Source organism: Hirundo rustica, chromosome Z, assembly GCF_015227805.2.
Source record: "Hirundo rustica isolate bHirRus1 chromosome Z, bHirRus1.pri.v3, whole genome shotgun sequence".
NCBI lineage: Eukaryota > Metazoa > Chordata > Aves > Passeriformes > Hirundinidae > Hirundo > Hirundo rustica.
In genome coordinates, this window is record NC_053488.1 from 82,929,518 (window position 1) to 82,946,404 (window position 16,887).

General features: G+C 42.1%; 1 protein-coding gene across 1 annotated transcript in view; it reads left to right on the plus strand.

The window, feature by feature from the left end:
• The first annotated feature begins 1,376 nt into the window (after positions 1-1,376).
• The window catches only part of KIAA1210 (KIAA1210 ortholog), a 38,419-nt gene continuing 22,908 nt past the window's right edge, over positions 1,377-16,887 (plus strand). The window contains exon 1 of the mRNA XM_040091042.2: positions 1,377-1,498. Within this exon, the coding sequence (XP_039946976.1) occupies positions 1,437-1,498 (62 nt within the window). The 5' untranslated portion in view covers positions 1,377-1,436. The remainder of the gene's footprint in view (positions 1,499-16,887) is intronic.

Sequence of the window (16,887 nt, forward strand, 5' to 3'; positions counted from 1 at the left end):
TGTGACAACTTTCCTTTGTTTAGGGGCCTTTATAGAAAATTGAGAAATTGAGTTGTCCATTCACAGATGTCAAACTCCTCCTGTGCTGTTAGAAAACTGCTGCAGCTGAGCCACTTATGGAACTCCTCACCAGAGGTCCGTTTCTCAACTGCATGTGTCTCTTAGGAGAAAAGTATTAAAATAAAGTATTTTTCCCAAGTATTCAAAAAGGCCTTCTCCACTGTAGATCTTGAATGTCTTTAAGAAACTTATGTAAAAATATTTAATAATACTACCTCCTACTGGCTTGCCAGACCCAGGTATTCAAACATTATGTACCAGCTGAGAAATAAAAATAAATGTGGTTTTCTTCTGATCTTCTAGGAATGACTGTAAGTCTTTGTCTTGCTATTATGAGAGTTATGAACCTCCTACTTTTAAATACGTGTGCAATTTTTAATCAGGAGCTGATAGTCTTAGAAAGCCATGTGACTGCAGGAGCAGGCTCACACTGTGGTACTGGCTGCTGCTCCTCCCTCCTTGTGTGCAGACAGCACAAGAAATATCTTGCCCCTCTCTGCTTTTACCTCAACAGAGGCCATTCATAGCCATGATGCAGATTCATTTCCATATGAATTTAATGCAATGTAATGCCAGAAATGTGTGCAGCTATGTTGTCCCCAGGACTTGGGTCACCCCTGTGAATGAGGCTCCTTGAGGTTTATGTTCCCCAGCATTTACCTGTTTCCACATGCAATGAGTACCTCCTTTGTTGTGATGGTGAGTAACAATTGTTAGTATATTGTCAGAGGTCATCACCAGGCAGTTAATTCTGTCATATGGGTGTGCTGGCTAATTTAAACTCTAGAGCTTTTTGCCTGACCTTGCAATATCACAGGGATGCAGTTGTTCGGGGGTTTTTTTCCTGTTAATGTTTAGCATATCTTAGTAGAATAGATTGTGATTTACATTGCATTGGGATAATGCCCGTTCTGAAAGATCCTGTGCACCCCTTTTGTGCTGGAGAATAGCTACAGTTTTTAGTTGTTATTTCAAAGATGTTACAAGTATTTTCTGTAGCTTTCCTCTGTCTAAAAAATAACAATAACAACTAATCTCCTCAGGGCTTCTACACATCCTAATTACAACCAAGCCTCTCATTCGTCCCACGGGGAGACGGAATCAAAGGCCACACGGTATTTTACACTTCGGATGCTGTGCGTACCAATAGCTGGAAGGAGACGGGGAAAGGGGGAGTTAACAATTCATAACCATTTATGGAGCAGGCACAGCCCTCCTTGGACCGAGTTCAGCAGAGTCTGAGTGCCTCAGATCAGGAACTTTATCTGGCCAGGAATTGCATGCTGATGTTCTCGTGCGCGCATGTGGGCGAGTGGGGAGCGCGCTGCACGGTGGCAGGATCACTGTGCTGGCATCCGCACACAGGGATGAATTAAATGCACACACGCCTCCTGGGAAGCACCATGGCTGGGTTCTACGGGTGCCTGAAAAGCAAAAAGTAAGTGCCACGCTGAGCCCTCCCCTCCACCATTCCAAAGGGAGCTGAGGCTAGTGGGTGCTTTGGAATTCTGTCTTTGTTGTATTGCAGCTGCAGCACTGAACAAAGTGGTTATGCCTTAGGTCTGAAGTACCAGCCTGAGCACAAAAGTGCAAAAAATAAGTCCTGGCTAAAATATTAATTTGGTGAAAACTGGTCATATTCTTTTTTTCCTTCAAAGGTTTAAACATGAAATACTGAAAAAGGAATTAAGAACCTTTTCCTGTTTAATTATAGCAAGAGGGAAAATGCCCTCTTCCCTAATGGCTATTGTATTTATATTAGCACGTAAAAAGGAGAAATACAGAAATTCACATTGGCTTTTAAAAAATGTTCAACTAGAAGTTTGGCAGTAAATGCTCTTTAAGAACTTAAGTTCAGTTTTTCTATAAGCAGTCTGAGGTTTGTTTCTGTAATTACTCCCTGTTGAGAGATTTGGTTGTATTTAAAGGGATTATTTTTTTTTATTGCTTCACTGGCATGTTCTGTTGGAGTAGACTATCAAGGGAAAAGAAAATGAGAGAATCCATGTTAGTATTTGTGCTTTAAACCACCATGAAAATGCATTCTGTTTTGACATTCTCCCTGCTGAGGAACGGGACAAGATTTCCTGCTGCCAGACCTGAGGAGTGGTTTGATCATGTTTTGCACCAGCAGACTGCAGAGGGCTCTATTCTTGCTCCCGGTGAGAGATTACAGACAGGGAACATGCACAGCGGAAGGCGTAAGATGTGAATACTGATAGTTAAATGTGTGGGTAAGTCCTGGATAGCAGAGGGAGGAAAATAGTTCAAAAGTGGAGCTGGCAACTGACTCTTTTTCCTTCTCCCAAAGGTTGTATCCCTCACACCAGCAGTTTGTGTCACATTACTCTGGTGGAAATGTGCATTTTCAAAGGCACACCACTGTAACTGGATTTCAGTTAGCATTTCCATCCCATATTGACTCCTTTACTCCTTTGAAATTTGTAACAGGGAATTAATATTTGGCAGAGAAGTTTGCTTTATCTAAAGGGAGAGTGTGCCATCAGAGTTGGCAAAAGGGCTATGAGTGAGTCCTGACAAAGGTAGGTGGATTGGCACTTGGATTGACAAAAAGTAGTAAATGTACATTTTTCAGTTTCGCCCCCCCGGATCCTACAGAATCTAATGCACTTAAAATTGAAATTCAGAGAGAGGCTATAAAGGCTGGACAGATGAAGCTTTTTTATGTGTGGTAAACCATCTCTTCTTTCCTGGTCAATCTCCACTTGACTTATGAAGAGCAAGGGTTTTTTTCTTCAACAGATGCTTCTTTCTTGATATTCTTCAGTTAGGGCTCTACACCTGATTATATATACACAGGTTATATTTCTCAGCCTGATATTTCATCCCTGTGATTAGTTCCCAGGTGAATTATTGCCACTACTAACCCTTTGCAGTTTTCACAAATTTTATGTGCAGGTTTGGCTGTGGTTATCGGCCAAATTAAGTTGAAATGAGTTCAAGACACCAGCTGCAATCATAGTGATGTTTTTAGCCCAAGATTAATTTTCAGTGAAATTTGTTTGGAGTTTAACATGAAATGTTTGCCTTTCTGGACAAATGTGTCATTGGAACAACTTCCCCAAATTCTCACATGGTCATTTGATGTAGTATTTCGTTTGCTTTCGGAATGAAAGCTCTTTTGGAATGAAATTACTTCTGTGCTTTAAGCAATTGGCTTGGGTGCCAGTAGGAATTTGGCCAAAGTGACTTAGAGCTCAGTACCTGCAATGAAACCTGCCACAGACTTTGGGGAAGGGTTTCCTCCAGGGCTTTGAGCTGCTGAGTCCAGCTAAAGCACCTGGAGTGTTTTAAAAGCTGCTTTAGGTAGTGCTGTCCTGTGCTGCTGTCACATTTATCCCACTCCCCCACATTTTACGAGAGGAAGAAAAGGCTCTGCCTTGGTACACTTTAATAATATATGGCTGAATCTGATCTTTATACACATAATCTTGTCCTTATACTTTGTTAATGTCCTCTTATGAAATGAAAAAATAAAAACCCCAAAGCCTAATCCAGGTAATTCTTCATCACAGTCCCAATCTTGGCTGCTATTTTACTGAAATAAAACTTCTAGATTGCGTTCAGATTTCTCTTTAACCAGCATATATAACCTGAATAATCTGGTTCTGCTGAGTTTATAGCTCATCACACTTGTTGCAGAGTTCTGTTTTTTTCTTGCTTCAAGCATTGTGCCAGGAAAAAGAAAAAAAAAAAAAAAAAAAAGGTATACCTGAACAGTTATGATAAAGTTTCCTAAAGCCTGTGGAGGAATCTTTTCATATGCTCCTCAGTTTTCGGGACTAGCAAAGTATGTTGTTATGAGCTGAAAATGTGGTTGCTTGAATAGTAAGGTTCACTGATGGTCAATGCAAACTGCCAATTTCCAAAGACAAATATAGTATGTTAGAAGCTATATAAAATATTTGTCTGAAGGCTTTATGTGCCAGCTCAGACTGGTTTCTCTAGCAGACTATAAGAAAATATACTTAACTGTATTTAATGTGGTCACTCAGGATTTCATGGTGCCTTTCACAAACAATCCCAGAATTATGGACATTTCAGCTTGAATGTCTTCAGCTTTGCCAAGCATTGCACTTCTAGTGGGGTATTGTGTTCTTCTCCTATATTCCATAATTGTCAAAAATGCTGATGTGCACTTTTATCCTGCAAAGAAGTTCAGCATTTGAGTAAAGCAAGTTGATCACAGAATCATCAGTAGAATTTTCAATATATGTCTAGATTGTTTGAGATGAAAGCAATTGCCAGTCTAAAATGTTACAACCATGCAACTGAGTAAAATATGTTTTCTGGGTTAGGTGCTCTTGCTGTGTTTGTGTTGTTGACTGTTCAGATAAGTGTCAGGAAGAGATTGTGGTGATTACCAGGTTTATTCCAAAGACAGTACAGAGCTATCCACCTGATGGATAAGATGTGTATTCACTGCCCTTGCACCTTCACCTCAGCCTTCTTGCTGAAGGGACTCATAGGGGACTGTGGAAATCCGCCAGATCCCCTTGTTCTTGAGGCTAGCTACACTTTTTACAGTTTTTACATGTTTGTGTGGTCCTTTGAGCCTTTGGCTCCCCATCCGCAGCAAGCAGCTGCAGTTTTAGCTTGTACAGTGACAAGTGGATTGGAAGGGGTTTAAAGCTCCACCAACTGCTACTGGAGTAGCAACTTGACACGTGGGACCCAGAGCAGTTTGAGCCTGTTGGTTCTTCTCTGTCAGCAGCTCATTCGCCTCCTGTGGCCTCTCTCCCTTTCTGGAAGCGTGTAATTGCCACGGGGGATGAGGAGCTGCATTGCTGACTGACTGCAGGGAATGATGCCTTACTCTTTGGCACGGTTTTAGGCATGAGGCGTCTCTCCAAGACTCCAGTACTGTTTAAAGCTAGACACTGAGTTCCTTGGCCATCCCTGCCTGTGGCATTCCTCAGCATCATCTTGGCTCAGCCATGGTCTGTGGGCTCAGATGGCAGCTATCAGAAACACTTTAGCATAGTATTTCACAACAAGAGGAAGAATCACTCCTTAACAGGTTTTCAGTGTTGGGGGACTTTGAGATGAAAATATCTGAGTATGAGAGGTGGTTTCTGCCCAGCAAAACAAGGTCACCTGTGCAGAGACAGTCCTTGGATGAATTTCAAGAAGGAGCTTTTATGGAAAGTGGAGAGCTCTCCCCACTAAGGCCAAATCAGAGAGCATGAGCTGAGGTGAAAAGACTCCTCAGATGTTGTGAGTCTCTTGGAGTAATCTTTAGCACATAAGCTATGAGCATGTTCCTGTATTTGGCAATTATGCAGTGTTTGGACATTGGTGAGCATTTTGTCTTCAGCCCACAGGAGTAATTCAGTGCTCTGTCCGGTATTAAATGTATAGAGGCTTAAGTCCTGTTTTCATATTCAAAAATAGCAGAGAGGGTGAACAAAAGCAGTTAGGAGGTGTCAGACACATGGCACTGCAGGCAGCTGGGCACCGTTAGTACAATGGTGCTATATTATTAACAAAAAAAAATCAACTATTTCTCTTTGTGATTCATTCTGTTTGACTCATCTTTGTGCAAGAAGTTCAGTTCTGGCTTAATACACCAGTGAGTCACTCCCGTCCCCTCATTCTGTTCATGCTTCTCTCTGGATGGTGTTTGTTTTAGCAGCCACAGTGGTACAGTGTGTTTGCTGGCTGTAGGCAGAGGAATTCCAAGCAGTCCTGTTTATTTGGTTTCAGTAGAACAGCCCTTTTGCTATCACCAAGGTTCTGAGTATTTGGCAGATATGCTGTCAAACTGACCTCTAATGCTGCCTGTCCTACCTCACTTGCAGTGGAGCACAAGCTTGGGTTGGCACAATCTGCTGAATGTGAGTCTCACTCTTCTGCATCATTTGACCATCAGTTTTTTTGTCCACATTATTTTGCCAGACTGAGCCATGAAAACATCTTGTCATAATTTTCTCTTGTGTTCTCTTCTTAGGCAGAAACTTCTGCTGCTCCAAGTGTCTCACTTTCTACCCCTAGAGCCAACTGGAGAAATTAATTTGTCATTTCCTCTTTGTGCAGAGGTCTACAACGTTTTAGGCTTTCACATCTGCTGTGATGTGAAGGCCTAGAATTGGATGTAAAAGCTGAAATCTGATGATACATGGGACAAAAATGCAGTGGGTTCAAGTTATATTTCCAGTAGATAACCTACCTGAGCTGGTGTAGGGCAGCTAGAGCTGATTACCAGCCAGATTTGAGAAAATCTGTGATAAGTCTATCTATGGGAAAACAGGAAAAAACCCAAGGTAATTCCAAGGTCGATTCCCTTCCACCTCCCAGATTTCTCCTGCTGTAAGAAAACAGATGAGCGAAGGGTGTTCTACACTAATACGATTCAAGCTTACACTTCGGCATTACATCTGTTATAGTCTCAAGGTTGGTAAAACTGTTATGGATTAAGTAGTTTTAAATATTGTTTTGAATACAGCAAATACTAACTGAAAATACTCTTATTTTATTTTGTTTATCTTGTTATTTTTTTCATAATGTTTTTTTTTTCAAGTTAGCAGGTGGGCTCCCATTGCGGGAGTCATTATATAAACAAAGAAAAAAAACACCCTGTCAGTTGATATCCCGTCTGATTTTCCTTGCAGATGCTGAGCTGTCACTGCTCATCACTGTGCCAATAGTCAAGATTGTGCCAACAGCCCAAGGTTTCCAACACAATGTGTGTGTGTCATGGGTCAGTACAGTTTGGTTTTTTAGTTATAGAATGTAGAATAATTGCCCAGGTCACGACCTGTGAATTGCTCTAGAAAAGACAGGGATCTATCAGAGGGTTAGTTGCAATATTGGCATCTGTTTTGACCCCTGAAAATTGTTGGCTATGACTTTGGGAAGTACCATATAAAACCCCGTGAATTTCCTGTAGGTGGGTCTTTTTTTCCTTCTTTCCTTTAGCCAGAGAGAGACAGACTGCTCGGGTGCTCTGATCTCTGATGTTTCTGTGTGAGTTCTTCCTCGCTCACCAGCCCGGCCTTGGACATCTAACACCACAGCCACAGAGACAGACAGAGACTCCGAGCAGATTTAACCCTTTCCTAGCAACATGAAACTTCCAGAGCTTAGCCCTTTTCTGAGAGAGTAAGAAAGGCCAGAGTGAACATAAAGAAAAAACAGCATGAAGTCAGTAGAGAGAGAGTGAAGAGACTATTGGGACAGAGGGTTGAAGAGTTGGTTGTTCCCTTCTTACTTGAGCCATGGAAATGAGCTCTATATTTAGATCATTCCTTTAAATCATGGGAAAGATATGCATTTGGGGAGATGATTGTTTTGATTTGTGTGTGGATTTGAGCAAAGGTGTTTGTGATAGACTAAGTAATATTAATTCTATAAGATGCCTGAACAGAGATAGAGATGAGAAGATCTCTGTGCCAGTGAAGAAGTGAAAAGATAATCTCTGTACCTTGAGGTGAAGAATCCTTTGCTTTAGAGTTATTCATCTTTAAAAGCTGACACCCCAGTATGCAAAAGTCTAAGACCCATGACCCATAAGCGGCTTGGGAACCTGCTCCTGGGAGGGTCACAAAGGCAGGTTTCCCTGGGCGGTTGTTTTTGTGACTGTTTAAAACCCACAAGAGAACTGTTCTAAGTTGTCAGTGGCATCCATGACTCTGAGAGAGACTCTTCCCCTAAAGAACTGATGAAAGACTATTGTCAGATCGTGAAACTGACTGAAAATTACAGGTTTTGTCTCATTATGTTGTTTTGTAGGAAAGTGAACAGTTTGTAAGGAGAGGGAAGAGTGTTTTTGAAGTTTCATTCTGTTTTAGTTTTTTTGCCAACTTTCTTTTTCTATTCTTTTAGTGTGTGTTAATAAAACTATTTGTTCATTTTTAAGCTTGAGCCTGCTGTGGGGCAAATTAACTCTGCCTCAGCCCAGACCAGGGTGCTCTTAGAGGGAATTGTAGCACTCTCAGAGCAGAGAAACTTGGCTGTGCAGACAAAGCTGCCCAGTCTTGCTTTCCAACCATCCATCCAGAGCCAAGGTGGCATTCCAGCTTCAAAGTTTTGTGGTGGTTGTTCCTTTTCGCCTGAGGGATTCAAGGATCTGGTGTTAATTAGTGAACTAAATGTTAGACCTGTATTCATGATGAATTCGTTTACGCTTATACATTCTCAGAAATATGTAAATGTGCACTTCTGCTGGGGCTTCTAGGTATCACTTATCTAACAAGGCACTTGTGAACCACACAGTAGTTCTGATGCAAATGAGATATATTTGAGTGGTTTAGCTCAGAATTAGGATGGAGACATTGTGGTAGCCATCAAGTTATCTGTGCACATGGGAAAATACAGACCTGCCAGAGGTGTGGAAGAATTGTTTGCCGGTTCACTCTAGCAGTCAAACTGCTTTCCAATATATTAGTTTAGTGCAAAGAATATTTCAAAAGCTTAAATTAAAAAGATGCATGTTGTCTTATTGCTTCCTTTCTTGCAGCCTTGGCCTGTGAAGATCTTAGAGGATGTCTGTTCCCATCTGATTCTCTCCCCCGTGTGCCTGCTAGTCTTGCAGTTCTGGTCTTCGGTGTCACACTCCTGGGTTTTTCTGATGTCACGTACTGCCTCTGCTCCCTGATGCTACTGTACCACTGCCTTAAAATACAGTTGAATTTGGCTTGATACCCTATTGATGAAAAACAGTATTATCTCAGATAATCTTATTTTAGATGATCCTGTTTTAGAGAGTTATTTGTGTCTCGAATCCCAGAGAAGCAGGATCCCTTTTTAGTAGTTGCTCATACTAGAGCGAAAGGTCAGTAGTTGCTCTTGGGACAGAAATGGTTCAGGAGCTGCTTTGAGCGCATGGATGATCTCCCTTGGCTCCAACAGTTCTCCACGTGCTTCAAGACCAATTGTACTTCAGGAGCTGCCTAACTCGAGGCTCTGGAGAGAGCAGTTGGGAGAGCAGAGCAGGGACAGCAGGAGGTTTTCTTTAGAAAAGAAGAAGGGAGGGAAACCATCAAACTTCACACACAGCTGCACAAGAGCCCCTCTGCAAGCACGGAGGCTGCCTCTGGCCTTCCTTGATCAGGAGTCCAAGTGGTCTCTGAATTGCAGAAATGCCCACGGGCAGTGGAACTCAGGGTTAGCCAGCCAGACACAGTGTGTTTCAACATAGGATGGAGCTGGCCTTCTTTTTATTTGTTGTGTGTACAGGCGGTAGATACTGAAGAATATATTTTTGGACTTCACATGAAGAGAGATTTCCTGAGCTTCCTGCCAAAGGCAGCTTCTGAGACCACAAAGCCTGTGTTTTATTTGCTTCTTTATAGCCAAAAGATGGCTGTCTGGTTTTATGGCATTCTGATCTCCAGAGTGAAAATTTGGAACAGTTTGTCCCAGAATTTTCTGTTTGCCTCCCCATGCCACCCCCCCCCCCCCCCCCCCTTTTTTTTTCAGTACACTTTGAATTCTTGGCCATTAAATGTCTTTATTATATCTTGTCCTGAGAAGTTTCATCTTAACTGAAGATTTTTTATTATTATTTTTTCCCATCTTTAAGCTGCTCTTTAACCAAAAATTGAGGGATAAGTGACTGTTACGGAAAAACTTTAAAAAAAGAGAAAGCTTTATATACAGCCTCAAGTTCCATGTTTCAGTTCTGGTATTCAGTTCTCTATTGTTTCAGCCTCATTTTTCTGCAATAATCAGACTCTTCTTTCAGGCCCAGGATGTAATGATTCTTCAGAGTTTCTGAGAATAACATATTGGAAACCACTGTGACTCAAATATGGGGGCATGGCAGATATACGTATTACTCTTGTGAAATGTTACGGGTTTTTTTGTTATTTACCTTCTGTGTGGTTCTAGCACTTGTGACTGTCCATGCAGTTCCAGCACGCTGGGCTCCTGCAGCAGAGGTGGCACTTAACTCTTCCATAGGGTACATTAAGCTTTCCAGGAGTTCAGTGTGACCACTGTGATTCCACAGGTAAAGAAGCTCATGGCTGAGTGATAAATAACTTGGCTCTTGTTAGAAATCCAGTAATTTGCCCTGCTATTCAATGACTGAGCCAGGAAAACCAGTGAATTTATGCAAGTCCCAGCCGAATAATCTCCATCTGCTGGAATACATTTAAAAGACAAGCTCTGTCTCGCAGATTTTTCTGTCTAAACTAATACTTGTCATCTTCAGAGTTTGCAGATATGGTGATTTCCATGAAGTTTTCTCAGGATCACAGTCTTTCAAGCCGCTGTAGAGCAGGTTGAAGCCAGCTGATGGCAAACCTCTTTCCTTTGCCACCTTTTGCTGATCCCTGCAAAGCAGCCCATAGACTCCAGGCCTCTGCCCACCACAGGTCAGTTCCCAGTCATCTAACTTTATGCTTGAAGGCTCTAGGTAAAAAAAAAAAAAAAAAAAATTAGGAATTTGGAGAGGCAGTAAAAAGCACATATACAAGCTAGAAAACAGTGGTTAAATGTGCCCACCGCCAGATCTGGGGTGGAAGATTACACTTGTTGAACTTGCCACTTGGAGAGGCAGAGACAGTAATCTTGACTTTTATTCCCATACTTGACTCTCTGACATCTTGACTCTGCTGGCATGAGGCATGTCTGCTGTTCAGTGATAGTGGCTGACATTTCCTGTTGCCTTGCCTCGAAACCATTTCCAAAGGCAGTAATGTGCACTGGGAGTAGCTCCCTAGCTGGCAAAAGCAGCTTTTGGTTACATCCCTGTTGGTTTTTAAGTGCGTGTTCCTCCTCCTCGGCAACTACTTCAAATGTATCCATGTCAAGTGAATCTGAGAGTGTCTCCTACTGCTGGCAGCTGGCTCCTTTAGTGTGGTTGCTGGCAGACTTTGCTATTCTTTTTCTTCTTTTTAGGAAGAGTAGAGCCTCATTCCAGCTGTTTCCTGAAATCTCCCAAGTGTGTTAGTGTAAAGAAAAAGAATTACTACGTGGGAAAAGCTTACTCCTAATGCTGATGCCAAATGGTGGAATTTAACTGGGTCATGTAATGTCCATTCCTTTAAAATGGAGACAGTCTGGGGCCAAAATCTTGCTGTGGCTTAGATCATGACTGTCTTTGCCAGTCTCGATTTGGGCAAATTTCAGTCACATTTCTCCTGATTGGTACTGACCTGCAAATGCACTGTAAAATCTCTTTGATAAATTATTATTTTTATCAAGAACCATTTTCCTTGGGTTTTGGCTAGCAGTTGGATATTTGCTCTATTGTTTGAGCTGACACGAAATTGCAGCAGAGATCTTGCACAGACAGCAGCTACCCAAGATCGTGCTAATAAGCACAGCAGAATAATTAGGTGCATGTGGACAGCTTGAAGTGGCACCAAACCAAGTTAATCTGTCTGCTGTGGGTGCCAAGTGTTGCAAAGCTCTGGCAGCTGGGACCTCAGTTTGGTCTCCTGAGCTGCGTACAAACCTACAGCTGCCCTGCTGCTGGTACCTGCCTCATGTTTAAGGTATGTGCTACAGTCCAGTCCCCACATGCAGGCACAGTTCTCCCCTGCTAAATCAACAAATGTCAGGAGTGCAGGGTGGGAGGGAGTTTGGGGATGTGGGGCAGCAGTGCAGGGGACAGAGGCATTAACTCTCAGTTTTTGGACTGGTAACAGAGTGCTTACGAATTTTTCCCTTTTACCCTTCCCCCTTCTTATCCTCTTGGCTTCTCACACAATTACAGAATGAGTCTGTGTGACTGTATGAAAGGCATTTCCTCCTCTTAGTTGTTTTTTTTTTTAAAGTCAGCTTCAGCCCACCAGCTGCTTTCCATTAGTGTTACACACACACTCACTAGGAGGCAGGACATAATGCTTCAGGCACTGTTGAACAGCAGAAATCCTTCAGAACTGCTGTCAGGCAGAGGCTTCTCAAAGCAGATTGTAGCTAACAAGAGTTCAGCACTTTGGGACCTGTCTTCTGACGAGTCTTCGCAGAGGAGCCAAGGTGTGGGGGCAGAGGGGGGCTGGGGGCGTTTTCTGAATGCAGAGTGTGGGAGCTGTGAACAGATCTCTCCATGTGGATGGTTGTTTGCTCTGGATATCTTGTCAGGGTAAGGAGCTGAATGTTGTCTGTTGCTATGGGGAGTTAATGACCTCCGGCTTGATTCTGGGAGAATATTTTATTGGTATTAAATATTATCTAGACGCTTATCCAGACTTCCTGGTGGGTACTACTGCTGTATTTATTATTTGTGATCCTTGGAAAAGGACCTTAAACTTTCTTTAACTGTCCCTCCTTCCATGAAAATTACTAGATCAACATTCACTGACTCTGTAAACTCTTCCCCTCACCATTACTGTTGGAGGAAGTAGCAAGAATCCTGGTGTAAACTGCTGTTGGTCCTCTTCTTTTATACCTACATAAAACAGTAATGGGAGGGACCCATGGGAGATACCAGCTAGAGGTTTGGCAAAAAAACCCTGGGGATTTCATCCTAGAAAACACTACATTGTAGAAGAGCACAGTGGGATCAGCTGTACAAGGTCAGGTGCTGCTTCCCCCTGTCTTGCTGGATTGTACCCTGTTTCAACAGAGCTGTTTGTGGAATCCCACACTGCTCAGCATATTCTGTGATCTGGGCCTTGAGGTGCAGGTCACTCATCTCATGGAGAGCAAAGGCAGCTTTGGTTGATGAGTTTCTGATATGCTCACAGGAGGTGAAATTGAATAGGAATCTTGCTGGCTGTGCTGTTGCTGTTATGATTGACTCTGAAATCCTGTTCTGTGGAGCTGCAGAGGGTAAACTTCACTTAGCTGTCATCAGATTAATGAGTTCATTGATAGCTTGTTGGGTTCCCAGAGAGGAAGGCCATCAACCACGTTTTGTCAGAACAAAGTCCTCTAATGTGCTTTAATAAGAGAGAAGAAAATTTAACCTCTTGGTCACCTTTTGCTGCAATGTAATCTGAATATTAAACCATCCTGCATTCTGTGGTTTTTTTGAACCTTGTATTTCAGGAGAAATAGAGGGTCTTTGTCTGAAGTCCTGCAGTAGCTTGGAGTGGGTTCTGCCTGCTGGGTGGTGACCTGGAGGACAAGATGAGGTCCACAGGATCTGTGTTCCTGTGCTGATGCATCTCGCTGTGAAAAGTGTGTGTCCTGAAATCTGGAGCACAAGCTTGATTTCAAATAATTTTAGGAGCATGGAGGAAATTGGTCTTTAAAAGCTCCAGGCAAAATTTCACCTCTTTCTCTTGGCTACTTGTCACTGTCTGTCTTCTACAGGCTGTGGAGATGCTAACTTAATGCAGTGCCTCACATTCTTGAGGCTTTATTTCCTCAAGCATTTATTTGATAAGAAAGAGGCTGTTCAGGGTTCACCATCTCCTTTGATCTTTCTGTCATAAGGCCTTCTGGAATGCTTATGCAAAGCCATGGGACTGAAGCTGAAGAAACACTAAAGGTGGGGTAGGAACTTGCTTGCTGTGCAGTTTCCAAGCCTTCTGCTCCACTGGAGAGACAGCAAGGAGGCTGTGTCCCTTTTCTGAGGCTGAGCAGAAAGCGTTTGTCTTGGACCTTTGTTGAATGCAGGAAATTTGAGTCCTGTACCATGCTAACATCCCAGGAGTCCTTAAACACACAAAGCAAGCAGTGAAAGGGAATTGTATTTTATTAATTTAGCATTCTCCCACCCCTTTACCTCCCATGTACGTATTAAGTCTTGTGTTCAGCTTGGCATAGCAAATGATCAGAACACCATCCTGGAACTTTATTTTCTTTTATCACTGCCCTCCCATGGAGTATTCCAAATATTTGTCCACTTGGTTCGGTTTGTAAAGGGGAGACAAGGACATTTCTCCTGTTTCTGGAGATTTCTTTTTACTTTTCAGTCTCACTAGTTCCTGTAATGAGTTGAAGAGCTCCAAATTAATGCAACACCATAGGATTATCAATGGAAATTTTGTATGGGATAGTAGACAGCCTGGATCTAAAACACCAAACCAAGTGATGGTAGTGGTGACCACTAAGCTCCATTGTCTGTTTTGAAGGTAAAGAAAACCCTGCAACTTTGTAGGAGTTTAATTGCTTTAAGCTACACCCTAGCAATGCAAGTGGGGTCTAATAATGTCAGTAGTATTTTTTTGATTGCATCTGCATAGGAAACCACTCTTTGCAAGTAATTAATTACTTGAGTTGTGGAAATCCAGCTCATCACCCTGTGCAGGGAGAGGCAAACCATGTGCTTTTGGTAAACTTTTGGTAATGCTTTTTGGTAAACTTTTGGTAAAGTCTTCTCCATGGCCCTATATAGGAATTTATGCAGTGGACTTACTAGCCATGGCTGAGTCTGGCTTTTGAGGGGTGTGGCAGAGATTCAACATTTTGTGTGCCCTGTACCTCTGCAGCGGGAGGTCTGTGGATAGGCAGGGATTGCAAATACTGTTTGAGACAGGACTGAGAACATATTAGAAAGCTGTAGACTGGGGAAATGTGGCCACTGTTCCACTTTGAGTGAGAAGCAAATGGTAGCTGTGATTTGGCAGCTCTCCTATTTTGGCTGCTCCTGCTCCCACTCTGAGAAGTCTCCTGCATCCCTCTTGAGCATATTCTCCTAGCTGTCCTGTGGCATCTCAAGAGTATCCAAAATACTGCTCTAAAAGGCCATTTAATCTGATATTTTTATCACTGAAAATCAATAGTCAGACAGTATTTGTTTAAAACTTTGCTCTAATGGTGTAATGCTCTGGGAGAGATCACAGGGTGTTAGTACAGCTGATTGAACTGGATGTACATGGTATTGATACATCCTGACACTGTGTCTGTCTGCTGTTATTAAGGCCTGGAAGTGGTGAATATCTGGAGGTTTGATTGGTTAATGCCTGTGCACTCACATGTATTTGTATTGAAGGGGTTTTGTCCTCTTTTTCTCCATTACACTCACCCCCAGGCTTGTTGCTCGGAACATTTGTTAACTGTTCTCTGTAAAGCACAATTCACTGCCACCAGAATTTGAAGTCTAAATGCCGTTTAGTTGATAACTTTCCTCCAGGTATGCCATCAGATTTTAATGATAGAACCTCCACTTTGCTGGTGGAATATATACATATATTATATATTGATTTTTTGTGCGTGTGCGTGTTTTGTCTTTTTTTCTTCTGTAATTCAGCTACTTCAGCTAACTCAAAGCTTGATAAAATCTCTGATGTTCAGTTCACTGGAAAAAGATGATGAGGTATGCAGAAGCACCAAACCATTAGATCCTGAATGGGGCACCCTTGTAATTGACACTTGAGCTCCATGTCCTCCGGAGAATTTGGCTATAAAATTGAGTTAATGCTGGAGCTGATTTGGCTGTGAAGAAATTGCCTCAGAGCTGAACTGCTTTGCAGTTGTAGTTCTACTTGTATAAAAGATATACCAAGTGGAAATATATGCTTGCAGTTATTATAAACACAGTCGTGAAAATATGTTCAAAGGCTGGAAGGATTCTGAGTGAGCAGCTGAGATGCTTGAGTGAGTAAAATAAATGTTGAACTGATATAAACAAAGCTGGACTTGAAAGCATCAATTTTCTCTTGCTTTGGTTTAATTGAAGGTGGGTAAAGCAGAAGTTAGAGATCTAGATGAGCCAAATGCCAGGTCCACTCATATTCTGTGAAAATAAACTCAAGTCTGTAGGCTTGTCAGTTTGTCCTTGTAAGTTTGTTTAATTCTTTCTCGATATTTTATTTCAAATGCATTTCCCCTTACCTCAGAGAAATCTAACAGTATGCATGGCGTATAAAGCTGAGAGGAAAAATTGGAACCAAATTTCTTTTGAATATAAAGGAAGAGTCTATAGGAAAGTCCACTGATAACTGCTTTAAAGAGAGTATGCAGGAAATGCAAACATTTTCATAGACAATTGATGAGACAAGAGGAAAAAAAAAGGATAAAAGTTGAACGGTTGTGAGCATCCAGGAGGAAACTGGAAATTATTTTTTATTGCTTGTCTATATTGTCTGACAATTGTTTCAAGAACAGCCTCAGTGCATCTCAGTTAGGAAAGGTGTAATCAGTCCTGGTTGTTGCAATGACTTTTTCCTTGGTTTTTAATAAGTGGAAGTGAGATTATTTGGAGCTACATTGTGTTAATGCTCTCCTGTGCCTAGTGCTCACAGGGGATCTGTTTGACTGCACTTTGCTTCTCTTTTATACCTTCCCGATTCCTCCCCACAGTTCAGCAGCTTGACAGTTTACATGTCTGTGTGGCCAGTGCAGGGAATGCTTAACTCCATGGCCTCTTTTTCCACAGGAGCCCTGCCTGTTCTACCTCCATGAGCTGCTCCTTTCTTTTCTCTGACAGACGCCTTTGCCTCTGATTTTGTGCACCTTATCTTTTAAGGCTGTTTGAGGATGGGGCTCATGGAAAGGTCCCAGCGCTTTTGGGCATGACAGATTTTGGAGTATTTTGGTGATACAGAAGAAATGGAAGAGTTTAGTGCTTGGCCAAATTAGTACAGAATCACAGGGTTTTTTGCTGTTGAGATACTTGATATATTGTTACACCACTTAAATGTGGCGAATCGTTAGATGTGATCTATGCAGAAAAGGGAGCAGGATTTGGTTGTAAAGATTTCTTAGAGTCCTGACATCATATGGGAACCTCTAATTATATAAAAGTATCACTGAGGTATCTTCCATAACAAAGGACAGTATTTATGAGCTGCCCTGCTGTCACATTTCCATTGTTGCTTGACATTTGTACTGTAATTCTTGTGGTCTGCTGCTTCATTCCTTTGTCTGTGACAGACACCCATTTGGAAAATACAAAGTGGAGCCAGTTAACACTGAATGATCTTAAAACTAGGCTGAACTTCTGTTTTCATCGGGGAGGAAGAT